Source organism: Nilaparvata lugens, chromosome X (genome assembly GCF_014356525.2).
Source record: "Nilaparvata lugens isolate BPH chromosome X, ASM1435652v1, whole genome shotgun sequence".
NCBI classification, from domain to species: Eukaryota; Metazoa; Arthropoda; class Insecta; order Hemiptera; family Delphacidae; genus Nilaparvata; species Nilaparvata lugens.
The window spans coordinates 21,629,400-21,651,605 of NC_052518.1; the positions used below are offsets into that span (position 1 = coordinate 21,629,400).

The window sequence follows — 22,206 nt, forward strand, 5'->3', positions numbered from 1 at the left end:
ATGAAACATCAAATCAAGCTCATTCCGATAACAATAAGGAAGATATCACCTGTTCAGAAGAACGTTTTTTCAGGAACAAAATATGTTTTTCAAAGTGGAAAATTTTTTGATTTTCCAGTAATTGTAAAATTCATGTATCATTTTTAGAAACTTCTGAGAAAGTTATTCAGCAGACAATATTTCCATTGTATGTATGATCATTGTAAATAGATCAAAATGTTCAATAAGAAATGTAATGGATTATCAGTGATATGAGAGTTTTCGAGAATTGGTGGAGTAGAGGTTTAGTATGTGATTGAACAAATTATAGTAATGAGCCTGAGTAATATGAGCATATCTCCTTTGATTTCCCTGAATAGAAGATATTCTCAAGGGATAGCAAAATCTTATTTCTCATTTGAATGATATCAATAATTGAATACATTGAGCTCTTCTAGTAACATTTGTCTGCTTGAATCAATAGATTAATTGACAGATTTTCTTAGGTTTTAATGCTTCGAGCGATTTTTCAATTAAAAAGAGTTATTGGAGACAAATATCATGAAACAGTCACGCTGAAGGATGGGATTTTCTAGAGCTTTCTAATTTATCGTAACTCCGTGAGTTCAAAATTCTTTGAATAATGCTATGCTGAGAAACGATAATTTTCTGAAATAACATCTTCACACAACTCTCCGATAAAAATCTGTTGATTGGAACCCTCTACAATGGAACCGTGAAACAATAGTTATTTGTGCAACTAGTGCGCAAAGTGACAGTTTGCTGCACCGAAAGAAACGTTTACGCCCGAGCCGTAGGCGAGGGCGGAATGGTTTGTTGAGTGCAGCAGAGGAACTTTGCGCACGTATTTCACATTAAGTTTTTCCTACAGTTACCATTGAATATGGAAAGTGGGTAATTATGGGTAAAATTGCCTGAAATCCATCAAATGTTTTTCTGTGTAATTTTATTATTGATAAAAACCTTAATCCTAAAATCCTAAAGTCCTCGTTGTCCTTGGTTATAATATCTAATACTAATAATTAGCGCGTTGTGCTTCGTTGCACCTCTGCTCACTATAGCAGCCGCAGCAGTCACTGTTACCAACTTCATTTTGATTTTGCTGCACTGTTGCTCCATATAACCTACTAAGTATTTTGCGTTGCCATGTTGCAAATCTGGAGTGCAGAAAAATTTTTCCCGCACTAGAGCGGAAAAGTGATTCTTTGCGTTCTGTAATCAGTGCAGCAATGGCCAATTTTCAACGTAACTGTAGGAAAATATAATAATGGATGAATGATAGAGAAGAATACATGTATTTATAAAAAGAAAACTGGTGAAAAACGATAATTTCCTGAGATGGTCTCTTTTTAATGATAATCTCATGATACGTCTACAGCAAATTGCAAGAAACCTAGTAGAATTCTTTGCATCATTGGATTCTCTTCAGCTTGATGTTACGTTAATTGTTCTCGATCGATTTTGAAGCTAAATTGAACTCAATAAATAAGCGACTTGACACAATCATTGTACAATGATGAATAAGTAATACATTGATTTCCATGAAAAATATGCAGAGCTATTTTGGAGAATAATTTATATCTGAAACATAAGAGTAATACTCTATATTTAGAGATTCGTCAATAGGAAACTAACTTGGGATGAATAAGTAATGTCAATAGGTTTTCAATCTTCAATAGATTTAATTCTTCCAATCTTCAATAGGTTTCCAATACTCTTCAATAGCTAGTCAATAATTGAGAACGCTCATTATGACTCGAAAAGAGAGCAACAGTTCAGCGAAATTTGAATGAGATTCAAGTCTTTCACATTCCGTATTTTTTAAATGAGAATTACTCCTATTAAGATAAAGCTCACGTATGTTAATTTCTATCATGTAACACAAGTTTGAAAATATTCTCAACCTCATATTTTTTGGTCTATAGCCTACATGTAATATAAATAAAATGCAATTGCTCAGAGATTCCTTCATTTTTTGTGGAGGATAAATTCTCCTAGTTTCAGAAAACTCTCCTGAGCTCGAATAATTTCATTTTATCCAGACAATACCATATGAATAGAGAATACTTTCAAATTAAAAGCTCTCACTCCGACTTGAAATGTAGACAATTCTACCTCTCACAAGCTCAATTATTTTTTTCTACATTATATCAATCTTCAACGGCATTAATCAGCCGAGCCAGTTTTGATAATTATTATTGATTACTGAATAATAATTACTGAGAGTTCACTTGAAATGTTAACATGGGAGAAATTTCGTCAATACTATGTATTTCAATTCCAAAACAAACTTCTCAATTTGAACATAGGCTACTAATCCAAATAAAAGGGAGATTGCATATATACTCTAGGAATTATCTTTTACTATAATAGACAACTCCTGATACATCACTATTATTATATAAAGTTCTACAATTATAATACAGTGTGAAGTTTTCTTGTTCTTCTAGAATTATTGAAGTCTCGTTTTTATTATTTTAATTACAATTGAATGTTGATTCATAATTTTACATAGTATGATCTATTAACACTGAGGATTCCTCTTTTGTCAACACTCTTCCTTATGTTTTCATAAATATGAGTAATATAATTATTATTAATTTTAACTGAATACTCTCAGTAATACAATTTAATTGTAATGAAGTGAAACATCTGAAATTCCATACTCATTCCTTACAGCTTATACAACGATATTGTGTCGGTGTTTCCATAATTTGAAAACTCTTATATTGAAATGAACAGTGAACCATACCAAAATTCCCTTTGTGATTCAAATCACAATTTAAAATTGCCATGTTGCTCCAAATTGTAGAGAGTTCTAGCTTCCCTCCCTTAGTTTTGCTGTGAACATCAAGGGAGAGGTACGAGGTTTTTGAATTATTGTCAAGTTTTTGAATAATATCAAATAATATGAGGTGTATTATAAATATCAATATAATATAATATGCGGTGTGAAGAGTGCAGACAATCCGTATAGATCTCGCAGTGAAATTTATCTCTGAATGTATTCATAGACTTGACTATAGACAGTGTCGCCAAGTTTCAGTGTCTTCCTTTGAAAGAAAAAACCTGTGAACTTCCAGTCTCAAAACATAATAGATGAGTATATGATGATAAATCCAGTTATGTACCCCATTTAGTAGGATATAAACTCAAAAAGCATACACAAATCACCTCATTTCGAAGGCTACATACTCATGGAGCATACACACTTCAGAGTCCCGTTTAGTAGGTCCAACCGGAAAGAGTGTATGATGAATGTGTGTATGACGAATGTGGCGCGGATCTTGTGGATTTTTCTGTAAGCGTAAGTATGTGAACTCTAGATTCGAAACGGGGTGATTTTGGAAAAAAGTGTTTAAAGTAGTAATTCGGATTCAGAACAGTCCTGGAAGTCGTTTTGAGTGGATGCACACTGAGGTACGAAACGGGCGCACCCCGTTTGGTAACCGCTCCCCGTTTCGTGTTGTGCTTGAGCACAATTCACCCTGTATGACCCCCTACGCACGCACGCACACACACACACACACACACACACACACACACACACACACACACACACACACACACACACCAGTGCTTGTAAGAGTGGTCAAAAGGGGAGGCACACACTTTCTGCACTAAACGGGCTCACCATGATCTAGTTCATTAATCAAGCTGAAATTTTATATGTATACTTGATAATTATAAATGAATACCCCTATAACAAAAAAAAAGTAAAATTTCGAACTTTTTTCTCATAGGAATTTAACTGTCGAAACGGGCTCTCTCAAATTCCGGCTATATGGGCTCATAACATACACACCATGACGTAGGCGTAAGGAAATAGGAGGGTAAACTAATATAATAGATGGTGACATTTGCATTGTCTTCGGATCACACCGACGTTGCCATATTCTAATATCTCCTTACTTTCTCTAGAGTGGCAGTTTTGGATTGAAACTGACCAAAGTAAACAATATTCCATCCACTCTCAGAGCTTATACTCTCATATAGTTATGATCTCCAGTCCTCAGTGAGATATCGTTCTCTCATGAGGTAGATTCTACATTTTATGTGAGTATTTTATATTGGATAACATGAGAAATTTGAAGGACCTCAATCACGCCTTCAGAGAAATTCATGCTTCAACATTGATTACTGGAGTTGAAATAATGGCAGAAGAGCAAAAGAAAAAGAACTTGGATAAGCATTGCTTGCTTATGTTGATTATTTCTCCGAGAATATTTTGTAAGGGAAGACGCTCAGAGGCAGAGCAGTTGAAGCAATTTCTTACATGATTATTACAGCTTAGATTTAGCAGATGTTTGTGTAAACCGATGTTTCATTCATAACTTACACCCTGCCATGATGTATAATTCTTGAGAACTTGTGAAATTCACTTGTGAAATTTCATTATAATACCTTTTCAAGGCCTTCCTAACAAAAAAATACATATTTCGGTTGAAATCATCTCATGCGAGTTATTTTCTATGAGAATCACCCGTTAGAAACATTTAATTTCAGTATTTCCTAGTGGGGGGAACGTCATAAGGATACGTCAAGGATCAAAACTTTAAACAATTATAACTTTTGACAGAATGATCAGATCTCCTCGTATTACAGCTCATTCTTCTCAGCTCGTCGAGGCGGTTCAAAATCATGTATCATAATTGTAAAATTTTTATTTTGCCAATAAAAAATTTCCTGAGGTTAGTCCAGTTACTTATTATACAGACCCGGTACACTGCATTCGAGCACCAACAGTTCCGTGCTTACTCTGGCTGCCCAACCCGTTGCTAACAAAACATAAGACAAATACCGGTTATGTACCCCATTTAGTAGGATAGAAACTCATAAGCATATACAAATCACCTCATTTCGTGGAATACATACTCATGGAGCATTCACCTTTTGTAGTCCTGTTTGGTCAGTCCAACCGGCAAAGTGTGTGTACAATGTGTGTATTCAGAAGTGACACTGATCTGGTGGATTTCTCTCTAAGCTTGAGTATGTAAATTCTAGATGAAAAACAGGGTGATTTCTGAGAAAAGCGTGTGAAGTAGTTGACCGAGCGAAGTGAGGTCTAAGATTCAAATCGACGGTTTGCATTTCTCTGAATGTTTGAATGTTTAAATGTTTATATTTTGCGCATTTACGGCGAAACACGGTAATAGATTTCCATGAAATTTGACAGGTATGTTCCTTTTTTAATTACGCGTCAACGTATATACAAGGTTTTTGGAAATTTTGCATTTCAAGGATAATATAAAAGGAAAAAGGAGCCTCCTTCATACGCCAATATTAGAGTAAAAATCAGACTATAGAATTATTCATCATAAATCAGCTGACAAGTGATTACACAGATGTGTAGAGAAGCCAGTCTTGTAATATTACATTTTTTCTCGGTTAAAATCGAATCTTCAATTTGAGATCTAGAAAACTTGATAGTAAATATCAAAGTAATTGATATGCGGACAACTTTTAACTGAGAATTTATCATAAATAATTGTGTTGCACATTCCATGGTATCACCAAAACAGAGTTAACAGAATTAATAGATCATTATAAATAGAGGATAAAAAATTTAAAATAACAGTTTCGAAATAAAGTTTTATTGAGAACAAATGTAAAATGTAAATACTAAACTTGTAATTTATAATTTTTTGGAATTTAATATCAATGACGTGTTCATAACGTCTTCACTGGTTTGAGGTGTGGCTTTGCTCTGTACTTGTTAGTTCATCTCTAAAAAATGGTGGCTGGCTATGGTGTTCTAATTTTGTGCTCTCTGAATATTTTTCTGTTTAATTGAAATTTATAATGTTTTAATTTGAGATTTGAACAGTTTTATGGTGTTCTAATTTTGTATAATTTGATTTGTGTGTCTACAAGCCTATAGCCATTGTTTTCAACTATATAAATGGATAAGTATTTTAGCTTGTAATGATGCTATATGTTTAAGTGTGTAAGGTATTGTTTTGTGGATTTGTGTTGTATATTGCCAAAATTCTTATGAAGATTATAAGTGGATTTGCTCTGAAAACTGGATTTCCTATTCATTAGCAATAGATCCATTCATAATTTATCAAGAATCTACCATTTTGGAGCCAATAACTTCCTTTAGGTTAATAGGTGAGAAATGCTATCCAACCTATTTAGGATAAATTGGTAGCACGGCAGTCTATTGCTGTATTTCCATAAGGTCTGTAGTTTCAATCAGGTACTTGTGGATGAGAATACTGCGTGAGGTCTACTGTTCACAGAAATACTAGTAATTCGGATCCAGAACAGTCCTAGAAGTCGTTTTGTCAGGATGCACACTGAGTTACGAGATGGGCACACCCTTACAAACACACACACACACACACTCTCACACAACTCAAAAGAATGGAAGTATCATAATAGAATGGGATTCATAATTACAGAAAAATTACTCTCAATGGTTTCAGGCAAAAGTCCAAAAAGTCAATAAATTTGTTTTTAAAGTATTCTGTTCTCAACATTACTTATAAATTCAGGTGAATCCTTGAAAAAGTGTTGGTCTCAAAAAGACAAAGGATTTCTGAAAAAAATGTTTTATGCCAGTAGGAGAAAAAGGGGAAGATGCGATTCAAATCAGCTGTTTTCCCCCCCTCCCCCTCCCCCCCGCCCCCCCATCAGCTGACCAGTGACGTCACTTGACCTTGCAGCTGTTCAGTGACGTCATCTGTGACCTTTTCCCACCTAAATTTCCCGCCATCTTTCCTAACCTCAAACAAACTTCCCGTCATTTTTCCTAACCTCAAATAAATTTCCCTCCATTTCTGTTCCCGCCATTTTTCCTAACCTCAAATAAAGAAGTTCCCTCCATTTTCTTCCATAAGCTGCGCGTGCGTGCGCGCGCTCCAAGTATTGATTTTCACAGACATAATATGAAATAGGCTAGTGAAATTAAATAATTAGAAGTATAACCTCCAACTAGACTTACCTGAAAATCTTTTCTCCCGCCAATAAGTAGACTGCTAAGGCGCGCACACACGCTCAGTGTCCAAGTATTGATTTTCACAGACACAATATTGTTGTACATCTAATAGGTGCTATTTGAAATTTAATAGCTATTGATTTCCACCTCACCCCACCAGTAAGGTTTGTGAGTGAACTCACACACTGAGAGTATTGATTAGCTGTACTGCAGGTTGCGTAATTTACCCCCAATGTTTTTCTCACCTCTGTTACTCACCTTTGTAGTTATTGATTGGCTAATAAGAAGCCGTAAAAAAGGACGCTTGTCTGTCCCGCTGGCGCTCGTGCCAGAGTATTGATTTTCACACACACTGTTTGTGTTGTATATGAAATAATACAGTGAGTGAAGATGGGTAAAGAAGAGTGAGAGAGAGAGAGGCAAATAAAATAATATATATTTTGGTTAACACACACACAAAGTACATTTATTTATTCAATTGGTATTACATAATCATTTTCAACTGTTGTAATTCTGAAATAATACAGTAAGTGAAGATTGGTAAAGAAGAGAGAGGCAAATAAAATAATATATATTTTGGTTAACACACACAATTGAGCATTTATTTAATTGGTACTACATAATCATTGTCAATTTCATCATTGATTCTGAGAGAGAGAGGAAAATAATATATATTTTGGTTAACACACACACACACACAAACACACACACACACACACAAAGTACATTTATTTATTCAATTGGTATTACACAATCATGGTCAATTTTAACATTGATTTTTTGATATAGCCATGCAAAGCATGGACAATCTGCAATGAACATCTATAGTTATGTCTATCGGCACCAACACTATTCTGCTGTTGTGCAAGAGATTTTTGTATACATAGACGTATTTCCTCCATTAATGTAAGTAAATAATGTTCTTCACAATAGACATGTGAAATTGAGCTACTACATTTCTTTAACAGTCCATCAAGGTTTGGTGGTCTAAAATCAGAAGCATACTCACACGAAATATCAATAATTCGAACATAATCGTGAATTACACCATCTAATTGTTTGTATAGGAGATTCAGTATGTCAAACCCATAAACATAGATTTCTATTCTATTTCCTTGTCTTTTGGTTGGATTGAACATCCACCCTTCAATTGTATCAACAATAACATGTTTAAAACATCTGTAGGGTAGTAATTGCTGTTGGCCCATTAGACCACACTCCCCCCACCTCAGCCCGTGTTTTGTCACTAAACTGTTATTGGCATTCATTGTACTCGTTGTCAAACAGGTATTTGGATACGGTTGTTCAAAAAAATATTGCCTTGTCACTACACTTTGACATCCGCGATCTTCACTTGACTGAAGAAATACAAGTTCTTTAGCAACTAGTTCTCCATTATTGTCTTTAAATCCTTGAATGTCTATTATATAGATACTACTACTACAATTATTATTAGGAGAACTTCTAGATGCTGTATGTGCAGGTTCAATTGGAATTGCAGGTGATGATGGTGATGATGATGATGATGATGATGCGTCGTTCATCAAATTTGGAGAGGATGAATCTTCCATTGTGCTTTGTGCAGTCACTTTCGTAATTAATTTCTCCAACATTATAATCTGTAGAGAACAAGAAAAAAAACACACTGTTATGAACAATATAACTACTAACCTAAATACTCTCTCTCAACACACACTTGGTATATGACTGTTGCTGGGGGGCTATTTTCAATTTAGATTTATTCCTTTGTTCTCGACTAAATATGACCTTGCGCACATGACTCATTTCCATTTATAGATCTTCATGAATCTGGATACATTAGTTCAGTTGTGAGTTGTGCTTCATACTGTCACGAAGAAGGGGAGGGGTGTTGTTTAGCATTATTAGACGACAACAAGGTGTACACCTTATCTCCATCACACTCTACATCACCCTCAATAGCTTGCAGTAGTGCTAACCGGTTCACTTTCATCAGCTTACCATCATCTTACGTAAAAAAAAAGATGTGTCGCTCGTATTGGGGAAAAATGTCTAATTGTTTGAGTCAAAATTGTTGCCAATACACAAGTGGTACAAGCTGGATTGTAGAAGTTGTGTTTGATTTCAACAATACACATGTTAGAGAACCATTTGGTTCTGCAGAGAATTTCCTAGGCTTAATGAGCAATACTTTCTTTCATGCTACCAGCATTCTTGCTTTCAACAATGGCCAAGGATTAGTTATCGAATTTCCCACAAGTAGAACGTATTGTGAAATGGTAGAAGCCATTGACCCCGAACTACATGCTTGGGTTATTATAAATATTTACTCGATATAGTCTTATAAATATAAAGGTAATACCTATTTGTAAACCATTTTCATTTTTTGTGCGCTATTGGTGAAAAGAAGTGCTGGTGGTGGTGGTGTTTCATAATGGAGAATAAGAGTAAAAACAGGATTGAAAATGAAAAAACTGTAATAGCCAAGGAACTACACAAACCGGCTTTGAAAAACTACCCTACAAGACAGGTGACATTAAAGGGTTTAAAAGATTTACTACAAGCCGACTTGGTTGAAATGATACCCTACTCGCGACACAACAAAGGCTACAAATACATTTTAACAATAATAAATTGTCTGAGCAAGTTTGCACACGCAGTACCAATTAAAAATAAATCTGCCAATGAGATAGTCGATGCGTTTATTCCTATACTCGATAGACATGGCAGCACACATAACCTTCAAACTGACAGTGGAAAAGAATTTATAAACTCCAAGTTTGCCAATCTAATGAAACGCTATAATATTAATCACTATACTAGCTATTCTGATAAGAAAGCCTCAATTATCGAAAGATTCAATAGGACATTAAAGCAGTCAATGTGGACTATGTTTACCGAACGAGGCTCTTATAAGTGGATAGACATAATCGATAGCTTAGTTAACAAATACAATGAAAAGGTGCATAGAACAATTGGTATGCGGCCCGTCGAAGTAAATGAAAAACATGAGCAACTACTTTTGGACCAAATCGCCGAAAATCGTCGTAAATTCCGACAAAAACTGTCAACAAAGGTGGTAGTGCCAAATTTCTATCCAGGACACTGGCAGAAAATCGAGCCCGGTGACAGAGTTCGTATAAGCAAGTATAAAATGATATTTGACAAGGGCTACCTTCCGAATTGGACAAACAAACTGTTTACAGTCACACGTGTTAGACCAACACTCCCTGTAACCTATGAATTGGAAGACTACCGTAAACAACCTATAAAAGGAGGATTCTATGCTGAGGAGCTTTTAAAAACTACTGTGCCCGAAGTGTTTGAAATCGATAAAGTTATAAAGAGACAGGGTAATAAGTTGTTAGTCAGTTGGAAAGGTTATGATAATAGTTATAATTCTTGGATCAATCGTTCTGATTTGATCTGATAATGATGATAAGTGGAGGTGGAGGAGGTGGAAAAAGTAGAAGAAGAAATATTGAACTTGTTGAAACTAAACAAAAGCTACCAGTTATCGATTTTGATTGTATTGTCGGTAGAACTTTGAAACAACAACAGGTGGGAGGGAAAAACAAAAGACACAGTTCTCTATTTCCGAATCATGTGAGATGCATTATATGTGGACCATCAGGCTGTGGTAAAACAAACGTACTATTCAACATACTATTCAATCCAAATGGTATTCGTTTCTCACATATCTACTTATTTTCCAAAACAACATTTCAAGATAAATACAATTTTTTACGTGCCGTTATGAGTGGTCTTGCGCCGGAACTCAGTTACACAGAGTGTGGCGTAAGCGAAGAAATTCCCCCACCCCACGAACTGCCCCCCAACTCTATAATTATATTTGACGATGTAATTTGTGAACAACAAGATGCTATACGACGTTACTTCACAACGGGAAGACACAGTAATGTGGACTGTTTTTATTTGGCACAAACCTACAGCCGTATACCAAAACAATTGATACGAGACAATGCTAATTTTCTAATCGTGTTCCAACAGGACCAGTTGAATACAAAACACTTGTTCAGAGATCATGTGTGCAGTGGTGATATGTCACTGGACGAATTCCAAACCATGTGCGATAATGTATGGTCGTCATCCGCGCATGCGTTTCTAGTTATTGACTGTACATCAGACAAGGATAATGGACGCTACAGACAAGGATTCGATGCATTTTTAGTCAGTGCACAACCGAAATAACTTCAGTCTAGTGCTAGTTATTGCGATGGAGGGGGGTGGAGCACTTGGTGCTGGTGGTGGTAACAGCAACATAAGTAAGAAGACTAGGGAAAAGAAGACGAAGAAGAAGAAAGAGAAAAAGAACAGTAAAGTAAAGAATAAATTGACAACTACTACTGAGATAAGTAAGCTGAAACGTTATATAAAACAGAAACACAAAGCACTTACTCAAGATTTATCTGCGAGCGACGAACAAAACACTAAACGAATGCAGCCGCTCTTGGATCCACTCAAGGATATTACAAATCTTATTCTCAACCGTAGCGATGACAACACTTCGTCAACATCAATACAGCATCATCATCAGCAATCACTATATCCTGAAACAAATTACTTTCATCAGCAACACTCTTCGTCTACACCGTTATCTCAATCCAGCCTTGGAAAACGGAAACACAGCTTATCATCATCTACTACTACTACTTCTCTTCTACCTTCGATTTTGGAGAAAAGTGACAGTGCAAAGGAGAGTGGAGTAGGAGGAGACAATAACGAACAAGTGAAAAAGGAAGAGAATAGGAGCGTGTCAGCTGCAGTTTCTTCAATAAAGAGACGTTTATTGCAAGACGATGATGATGATGATGTTAATAAAACTAGGGAGGAGGAGGAGGAGGGGAGGAGGAGGAGGAGGAGGAGGAGGATGGAGATGAGGAGGAGGAGGAGGAGGAGGATGAAGAGGAAGAGGAAACTACGTTACCTGTATCACAAACGACACTATCCGAAAATACTATATTGGGCAGTTATATTTTGAGATGGTTGAAAAAAGAAAAGGAGATTGATCAACATTTTGGACCAAGAATCAAACCATTTAGTGGAAAATATTTTCTGGGTAGCAAAGTAATGACATTCGACAATGATGGTAGTGAAATAATTCTAAGTAATCCTAAAAGAGATGAACAAACTGGAGAATTAGGTGTACGCAAGTTTTCAGTTACACAAGGACTTTGCGAGCTGATTTTCATGAAAAATCCCTACATATTTCTAGTAACTGAAAAAGATAAACGCATTTACAGACGAATTCTTAATTGGACTAATGTTTATAGAAAAGGTTATCGTACCGATGGCAAAATTGCTAATTACAATCAAATCAAGTATAAGTCAATAATTAAAAAAATACTACAACTCGCCGATGAAGCTACTCCAAAGAAACCATCAACAACAACAGCTGATGATGATGACCTGCTAAAAAAATCATTATCACCAGCAGCGGCGGCTCGTACACCATTGATGCAGCAAAAGAAAGTACAAGGTCGAGGATTGAAAACTCTGTACAATATTGTTCCAGACAACAGTGACAATAATACATTCATCGACTACATTTACTGGAATAACCCTAATGAGTTGGTTGATAGGCTCCACCTGCTTGATGAATCACACGCAGTTGGCAATACTGGTCATCAAAACGAAATCAATTCAATTTTAGAAGAACTAATTGAAAATGGATATATAGAGGGCATTGCACCGGCACCAATTTAAGTGACGCGGAGGAGGAGGAGGAAAAATGTGATGGAAAGGGGTTTTAACAAAAAAAGAAAAGGATGCGATTAGGTGGAAATGTGTTCAGTTGGTTGGTGACTTTTATAGTGAAATGAGGTCTAGTGCTCTTCAATATTATCGTTATTGTCGTAGCAACAACATCAGAAGAAGAAGAACAAGTAACCAACTGTTAACAGAAATGGATCCTATTGGAAACATTAATATCCGTGGCAGACGAGTTACTAATGTTGGTAATCCGCGTAACAATAGAGACGCTATCAATGTAAATACGTGTAAACAGTTGATTGAGCAAGCAATTAAAGAATTTACATCTTCGCCATCAACGCAATTAACAGAAGAAGAGATGATTAAATCACTGTTGAATAGTGAAACACTAATGGAAAGAGTGAGAGAAATTACAGTGTCTGCGTTTGCAATTATTGCCGATGCAATTTCAAAGGAATTGTCACACGATACTCTACATCAAGAGCTTATAAAAGAAAGACTCATTAGCAGAATGCAATAAATACAGCACTTATCGATTGAAACAAACCATTTGATGGCTGTCTTTGGAAAGGGGAAGATATTGAGTACTTGTTCTTCTTCTTCTTCAAGTGGTGGAGGAAAAAGTCACTCAAAAAAAGGACGTGGAATTCTGAGTGATATTTCTGGTGCAGTTGGAAGTGTTATAAATAAATCCATTGACTTATTACCTGTGGAACTCCACATACCAGGTAAAAAAAAAAATATTCTCAACAGTATAGTGCAAGATAAGCTGTAGTCAATCTAGATATAATAATAATTATGGCGATATGTTTTTTGTTTTTTTTTAATTTGTAGGCTACTCGTACTGCGGACCAGGGACAAAATTAGCTAAAAGATTAGCAAGAAACGACCCGGGTGTAAATAAATTGGACGAAGCTTGCAAGAAGCACGATATTGCATACGCGAACAGTAGCGACACAGCAAGCAGGGCAGTAGCTGATAGAGAGTTAGCAGAGCGTGCTTGGAGCAGAGTAACATCTTCAGACGCGGGTCTATTGGAAAAAGCAGCGGCATTAGCTGTAACCAATATTATGAAAGCAAAATCAACTTTTGGAGGCGGGATGAGTCTGAGAAGAAAAACAAGAAGAAGAAAAGCAAACAGACCAACAAAACTACACAGTACGATAAGGAGAAAACGGATGAGGGGGAGGGTAGTGTCAGGTCGAGGAATCTATTTGAGACGTCAACCGCAGTTACAGCCATACATGGTGAGAGGAAGAGGAGGAGGAGGAGTGGGGAGGAGGAGCAGCAGAAGGAGAAAATGTCATCATCCACATTAAAAACTTCGATAATAGCCTTACCAGACAGAGCACTTAGCGAAGCTGATCTCTACAAGTATGCTTGTATTTTACGATTGAAAAATTTTCGTGGTGTCTTTATGCGTAATACATTACCTCTTTGTGGACCACGAAGTCAAGAGTGCGCGTGTATAAATCTCGATATACTAGGTGGACAAGGAACACATTGGGTGTGCTATGTGAAGAAGGGCAATGTTGTTCACTACTTTGACGCTTTTGGCAATCTTAGACCACCACATGAATTTATAGCCTACATGCGTCGTGGACAAACACCGGCCACAACAATAGAATACAATGTAGAACGTAAACAAGAGAATGTTTACTCACACATTTGTGGACACTTATGTTTAAAATTTCTTGTAGATGAAATATATGGCACTCATTTTTTGTAATCTCAATATTATGTAAGTTTGCAAATGAATAACCACAATTTTATGTAAGTTTGAAAATGAATAAAATAAAGTGTGTGTTTAACTTAGTTTTTTTAACAACTTACCTATTCTTTAGAATAAGAGAGAGAGAGAGAGAGAGAGAGAGAGAGAGAGAGAGAGAGAGAGAGAGAGAGAGAGAGAGACTATCCTCACTCACTATTGATTTTCCGCAAAATCTAGAATATAAAAACACAATGCATTAACAGGTGTTGTCATTGAGTGAGTCAACTTTGACATAACAAGATGCTTTGTTTTGGCGGAAACAAGCCTATTTTGGTAAGTGAGTTTTATCCGCCAATAGATACTAGAGATGATGAGGAAGGCAACAATGGAGGTTGGGAGCTAGGATTGCTCAGTTTTACATGCAATAACTCAATTCCAAATGTAGAAAATGGTTTCAACAATAGGTTGGAATTCTTGACCAAAAAACCAAAACAGAAACGAAGTAATAGTACTATTAATACTAATACTACTGCTAATCGAATAGAACTTACACATGACGAAATTCTCGGTATTGGCATGGTGGATAGTTATTCGCTGTGGAGTCTACCTTCAAAAACATCACCGTCCATAGGTGGTGGTGGTGGTGAGGAGAAGGAGAAGGGGGGAAAAAAGGAAAAAGTGACTAAGAATAAAGAACAAGATGAGATTAGCATAGGAGGAGGAGGAGGAGGAGTGGGGAGGAGGAGCAGCAGAAGGAGAAAATGTCATCATCCACATTAAAAACTTCGATAATAGCCTTACCAGACAGAGCACTTAGCGAAGCTGATCTCTACAAGTATGCTTGTATTTTACGATTGAAAAATTTTCGTGGTGTCTTTATGCGTAATACATTACCTCTTTGTGGACCACGAAGTCAAGAGTGCGCGTGTATAAATCTCGATATACTAGGTGGACAAGGAACACATTGGGTGTGCTATGTGAAGAAGGGCAATGTTGTTCACTACTTTGACGCTTTTGGCAATCTTAGACCACCACATGAATTTATAGCCTACATGCGTCGTGGACAAACACCGGCCACAACAATAGAATACAATTTAGAACGTAAACAAGAGAATGTTTACTCACACATTTGTGGACACTTATGTTTAAAATTTCTTGTAGATGAAATATATGGCACTCATTTTTTGTAATCTCAATATTATGTAAGTTTGTAAATGAATAACCACAATTTTATGTAAGTTTGAAAATGAATAAAATAAAGTGTGTGTGTTTAACTTAGTTTTTTTAACAACTTACCTATTCTTTAGAATAAGAGAGAGAGAGAGACTATCCTCACTCACTATTGATTTTCCGCAAAATCTAGAATATAAAAACACAATGCATTAACAGGTGTTGTCATTGAGTGAGTCAACTTTGACATAACAAGATGCTTTGTTTTGGCGGAAATAAGCCTATTTTGGTAAGTGAGTTTTATCCGCCAATAGATACTAGAGATGATGAGGAAGGCAACAATGGAGGTTGGGAGCTAGGATTGCTCAGTTTTACATGCAATAACTCAATTCCAAATGTAGAAAATGGTTTCAACAATAGGTTGGAATTCTTGACCAAAAAACCAAAACAGAAACGAAGTAATAGTACTATTAATACTAATACTACTGCTAATCGAATAGAACTTACACATGACGAAATTCTCGGTATTGGTATGGTGGATAGTTATTCGCTGTGGAGTCTACCTTCAAAAACATCACCGTCCATAGGTGGTGGTGGTGGTGAGGAGAAGGAGAAGGGGGGAAAAAAGGAAAAAGTGACTAAGAATAAAGAACAAGATGAGATTAGCATAGGAGGAGGAGGAGAAGGAGAACAATGGCAAAGTATTTTTCTTCCAGAAGGCAGTTTCGAATTTCAAACAATAAAAGATTTATTAGAGTCTAGATTGAAAGAGCATGGTGTTAAATTAAATCTTGCACTAGATCCCTCCACAATGAAATGTTCTTTCAAATGTGATTGTCAATTAAGATTTTCGTCGGATGACTCAATAGGTAAACTGTTGGGAGTTAAAAGTAATAGAATTATAGAACCTAATTTAGAAGCAAAGAGTGACGTAGCAATGAAATTGGATAGACCTAATGTTGTACGTGTACTGTGTGATATTGTTCACGGTTCATTCACAAACGGTGTACAGGACCATGTTCTCTACGAGTTTTACCCTATGATTGATCCTGGCTATAAAATAGCTATCGTAGCAAACACTGTAGTCTATTTGCCTGTGGACAGCAAACGCATAAGTTCTATTACATTGCAAATTGTAGACGAAAGTGGACGACTAGTTAATTTTCGTGACGAACAAATCAATATTACTCTTCATCTGAGAAAACAGCAATAATGGTACTATTGTTTGTTAAACGACTTGGTGGTAATTATAGGCGAGAAGGAAGAGAAGAAGAAGAAGAAGATTCTACACGACTATTGGATTTGCCAAATATTAATAATAATACAGGAACGACTAACAAAAACGTCATTCGTCTGCCAGACACTGCAGAGCTAACATCTAAAAGTATTAATTATCTACTAAACAGAGGACTACGCGTAATTAGTACAAAAAGAACAAAGTGAATAAGAAAAAAAATGTCAATTTTGGATGTAAGGAGAAGCGGACCGTTTTCAGACGACAGCATTACCTCTTATGATTTTCACACTCATGCACCCTACAATAGAAGTTTTGCAGCCAATGATGAGATCAAATTATGTGTGCAACAAACTGATTTATATACTCTCCCATCAGAGAGTTATCTTCACTTGGAATTTACACTTACCACAACAGATGGAAAGGCAATAAATACAGCAGCATGTGTACCAGGATTTTTCGCTTTTCTATTTTCTGAAATCCGTTATGAAATTAATGGAGCTGAGGTTGATAGTACTCGAAGTCCAGGCATAACTACACTTTTGAAAAATGCTGTCACTTTTGAAAAAGATGAACAGGAGAAAATGGAGAATTCCGGCTATTATTACGATTCTACCAACGGATTTAAACCATTTTCGGTGAATGGAACAGACACAAATATTCTCGATGTACCACTACGCTATCTGATGGGTTTTGCGGAAGACTATAGACGTATTATGCTGAATGTCAAACAAGAATTAGTGTTGAGACGAGCTGCCAACGATATTGATTGTCTTAATACCGACGGTAAAATTGACATTAAACACCTAGAGTGGAGGATACCGTACATTGAGGTTTCTGATGAAGCAAAACTTTCTCTATTGAAAATGGTCAGAGATGATACACCTATACAAATGTCATTCAGGCATTGGGAACTTTATGAGTATCCGTCTGTACCATCAAGTACAAAGCATTCATGGAACGTGAAAACTGCATCACATATGGAAAAACCAAGGTATATTGTTGTTGCGTTGCAAACTGCAAGACGTGGTGTTACGACAAAGGATGCTTCTCATTTTGATAAGTGTAAAGTGAAAGATGTACGTGTTTATCTGAATACACGTTACTTTCCCTACGAAACTATTAATGGGGATGATTCTCGAATGTATAACATGTACACACAATTCAATGGAACCTATAATCACGGAGATACACGTGCCGGAATTCCACTCCTACCAAAGTCTGCTCTACAAAAGTTGCCGTTATTTGTTTTCGATTGTTCACGACAGACAGAAACGCTGAAAACCGGCAGTGTGGACATAAGGGTTGATTTTGAAGCCAGTGAAAATATCCCAGAATCTACACGTGCCTATTGTCTCATGATCTACGATGTAATTAAAGAATACCGCCCCTTAACTGGAACGGTTCATTCGGTCTGATAAAGTAGTAGTAGTAGTAAGATTAAAAAACTTTTGAGATTATTTAAAAAATATAATGTGATTTGTAAACACAAACAATGTAATTGAAAAAAATTGTGTTGTTAATAAAAAAAAGGGGGCTATAAAGCCGAAGGTGATGGTAAACTGCTTTCATCCAGGCAGCCCGCCGCCGGCCATGATGAGGGGGGTGGGAGGGAGGGAGGGGAAAGGAAGGGCTTGTGCTATTAAGGCGATTGCCTGATGCTAAACCAGCCATCAATCGGCCTCTTGCAATATCTACATTTTCTTGAACTTAGCAGGCATAATTTGCATGCTAAGTGCATGCAGGGGAGTAGGAGACATAAAAAGTTGTCAACTATCCTACACATTGAACACACACTAGTGACATGATGTCGATGGTCTGGCTCATCGGGGTCAACATCATCCAGACTATCTACATCATCATCATCATCGTCTTGTGTGTTTTCTGTGAATAGCTGACTCCTTATTTGCACGTTTCTTCTTAAAAAGGACATAATTCTCCTCTCCTCAAAGCTATCGGTGTCTGGTGCTGAGGAAGTGGTGGAGGTGTGTGGTAGGTTGATTGGTGAGGAAGGCAATGAATCAACATCATATAGTGATGTTGTTGTTCTATCACACCTGGTGTTTGGTGCTGAGGAAGTGGAGGTATGTGGTAGGTTAATTGGGGAGGAAGAAGGTCGGGGGCTGGAAGTCGGGGATGAAGGTCGGGAGCTATAGGGAGGAGGTGGTCCATACGGAGGAGGTGGAGAATGTGAATAGGGTGGGAGGTTGGATGGTGGCTGCTCCTCATTATTGTTCATGTCTGGAAAACGACATACACACACACCTTCATCAAAATGCAACACCAGCAAAAAATCAATAAAAGTTGTTGACAGAGAGAGAGAGAGAGAGACTGGGTCAATGAGACACTTACTAGCAAAACAAAAGATCAATAAGATGACTTACTTTGTTTGGAGATGAAGAGAGTGATTGCTGCTGATTGTCTGTACTTAAAGTGATCGCTCACACACAAAGTAGCCAAGTGGTTGTCTGTACTTTAAGTGATCACTCACACACAAAGTAGCCGAGTGCTTTCAAGAGAAGAGATCACACATACAAAGTAGCCTACTGCTCAAGAGAAGAAGAAGAAATTGAGTGTTTAACCCCTTTTATAAAATATTGCCATAGATGAGGTGGAGACAGGGGTGGGCGGGCGGGGCGCGGCAGGCAACGTCACCACCAGTTAAAATTCTGTTGACGCGTACAGCTTTTTTAATTCTGTTGACATGTACACAGCTTTTTTTAATTCTGTTGTTGTGTGTTCAGCTTTTAATTCTGATTACATGTACAACGTGTAATACCCATAATTGGTCGGGGTGTGTGCGTAATTATCGCTGCCTGTTGCCTGTTGCCAGTAAACGGATTGAGTTAATGCATTTAGCTGAGAGAGAGAGAGACAGATTATGCATCACGCAATTCACATAGTTGAGAGATGACTTACAATAATCGTTATCCCATTTGACCCTTGTGATGACTTACAAGATTGTCTACTAATCATTATCCGCCCCCCTCCCCACCCCTTTTGACCCTTGAGATGACTGGTCAACTAATCCCCTTCGACCCTCGCCATCCCACTACAGTTACCGCCTCCACCCCACCCGCACTTTCTCCTGTTTTGTTAATCAATAAAACAATTTCAAGATGAGCGGAAGAGTTTATTTGCCGCCTGAAAGCTTAGACAGAACACTTGTCTCTCACTCTCTGTGATTTACCAGCCAGCCAGCCAGCCAGCAGCCTGTGTGTGTTTTGAGAGAAGTTGACGTGTATAAGCAACTACCATTGTGATCACACACTTACAAGCCAGCCAGCCAGCAGCCTGTGTGTGTGCTATTATTTGATTGAGAGAGTCTTTGTTAACAAAAAACTTCTTCTTCTTCTACTTCAAAGGTATGTTTCACAACTATTTGTAACATCTTCTTCTTCTTCTCATTTCATTTATTGCAAAGTAAAAACCTCTAAAGAGAGAGACACACACAAACATATTTTTTGTTTTTTCTGTTTGCAGACGTTCTCCTCTAAGAGAAGACACATGGCAAACAGTTTAATTATGGGTTTTAACGAGCTAAAATCACCACTTTCTTTACTAACTTTATCAAAAGAGGCCAGCATAAATGCTATATACTATGGAGCAGACATGAGCAGCATCCCAAAAGCAATGCAAACTCAGATTTTAGAATATGGTGAAAATTGTGCCTCTCGCAGCAGCAGTAGCAGCAGCAGACGTAATTGTGCATTACTTTCTAAATTGTATGTCATATGTAGGAGACTAGATATTAAAGACCTCATGAGTATGATTGCGGCTGAACACTTGTCCTGCGCGGATATAACAGAATTATATATGCATAATCTTGACTATGGAGAAGAAGAAGAAGATGGTTTCGATAACATTACGTTTGACAAGCTACAGCGTATAGATCTTACCAAAGATTACCATTTGCCATCATGTTTGGAGCACCAGGCTTTATGTCCCTTAAATACTCTAGCAACGTTCAAATGTCGTTGTCAGGAATTTTTCGATATTACATCGCATATGTTTAAAATTCGAAACAGGACTAGATATATCGACCCATTTATTTTAAGAGAGATTAACCCGGAGAAATATCGTTCATTTAATAGAAAACCCGAAGAGTATACTTTTGATTTTATTATGCAAAGCCTTATGTATTTTCACTACCGAAGTTAGTGCAGCAGACACACTTACGTGTAAATACTAAAGTAAAAAAAATATTATCATAGCATTTTTTTTTCTAGTGTAAAATTGAAAAGAACATGACACCAAATGAACGATGGACCTGTGTCGAATTACGAAAAGATATGGAAAGTTTGTGCAATTTAATTAAAGATATGAAAATAACCTACTCGTCATATAGTATAGCATTGAATAATGCTAGAAGGATTGCTGACAGTGGCTGGTATCTTCCATTGCGAACTTTGCACATTGCTCCATGTACATACGAACGTATTCTTGCGATGGATGGTGAAATCTGGTATTGCAATTGCATCAAATTGACTTTCCGATTATACCACTTAAACTTATATTTCACTCAAAAGTATAGACTAAATACACCGATGTTTGTGGAATTTAATTGGTGGGCAGGTCTTTTCCCAAGAAGCACAGACACAACAACAACAACAATTGGAAGAAACTATGAAAATTTACTCGCTGACATAGGTAAAGTCTATTGTTTGAAGGAAGAAGAACAAGTACAAGATCAAACGTTATCATTGTGTAATAATCTATTTTGTACAGAATAAATTACCATGACTTTCACAGATGTCAGCAGCAGCGGCAGCAGAATTAGTCAGAGCGATTTCAGCAGAAAACGAATCACATAAATTTAGGAGCTTACAAGAACTGATACCTGATCAGAATTATGCCATGATCAGTGCCTCTCATTTGAAAACACAACATGGTGATAGAATTCTAGTGAAACTTGAAGTTGATGGCCACAACAAGTCATACATTTTACCAGAACGCTACTTCAAAGAGAAAATGTTCAATTTGGACGAAAAAGATAATAAAATCGACATGACTGGTTATTCAATGTCTGTTCAACCATATGGTAGAACATTTAATATTAAAGTAAACCAGAGCGAGTGTACATCAACACAATAGAAATCAAAACCAAACAGGTAATAATCTTTTTCTAATCTATTGTTACTTTGTATGTAAATATTGTTGCTGTATTATGTTGTTTTTTCCCGTAGGTAATTTGTAGTAGTAGTAGTAACTACAAATATGGCGCCAATTAAACGGAGAAGATTGGCGCAAACTGCAGACGGAGAAGAAGGAGGAGAAGAAGAAGAACAGCAGCAGACAACACCTGTTGATGTTGTTGTTAGTGGAGCAGGAAGAGACCAAAGAACAGCGAATAGATATAGTCCATTTAGATTATTAGAAAATGAATTTAGAGGCAATATTAAAACTTTTTATTACAACAATTATGCACACAGTAGA

The 22,206-nt window shown here is 36.8% G+C and overlaps 2 protein-coding genes across 4 annotated transcripts in view; one reads left to right on the forward strand and one right to left on the reverse strand.

The window, feature by feature from the left end:
* Positions 1-22,206, reverse strand: part of LOC111056476 (bone morphogenetic protein receptor type-2) — a 227,279-nt gene that overhangs the window by 54,529 nt on the left and 150,544 nt on the right. Inside the window, exon 19 of one of the 3 annotated variants that reach the window (XR_005573290.1) lies at positions 7,342-8,562. The exons of 1 other annotated variant lie outside the window; for it this stretch is intronic. The gene's annotated coding sequence lies outside the window, so the exon portion shown is untranslated. Of the gene's footprint in view, positions 1-7,341; positions 8,563-11,366; positions 11,494-22,206 lie in introns of those variants that run through there. One more of the 3 variants, XR_005573288.1, reaches the window with a different exon arrangement.
* LOC111060952 lies at positions 13,177-14,646 on the forward strand. The gene is made up of 3 exons (XM_022348639.2): positions 13,177-13,383; positions 13,490-13,759; positions 14,630-14,646. The coding sequence occupies exons 1-3, from the start codon at positions 13,209-13,211 to the stop codon at positions 14,644-14,646; spliced, it is 462 nt and encodes a 153-aa protein (XP_022204331.2). The 5' UTR covers positions 13,177-13,208.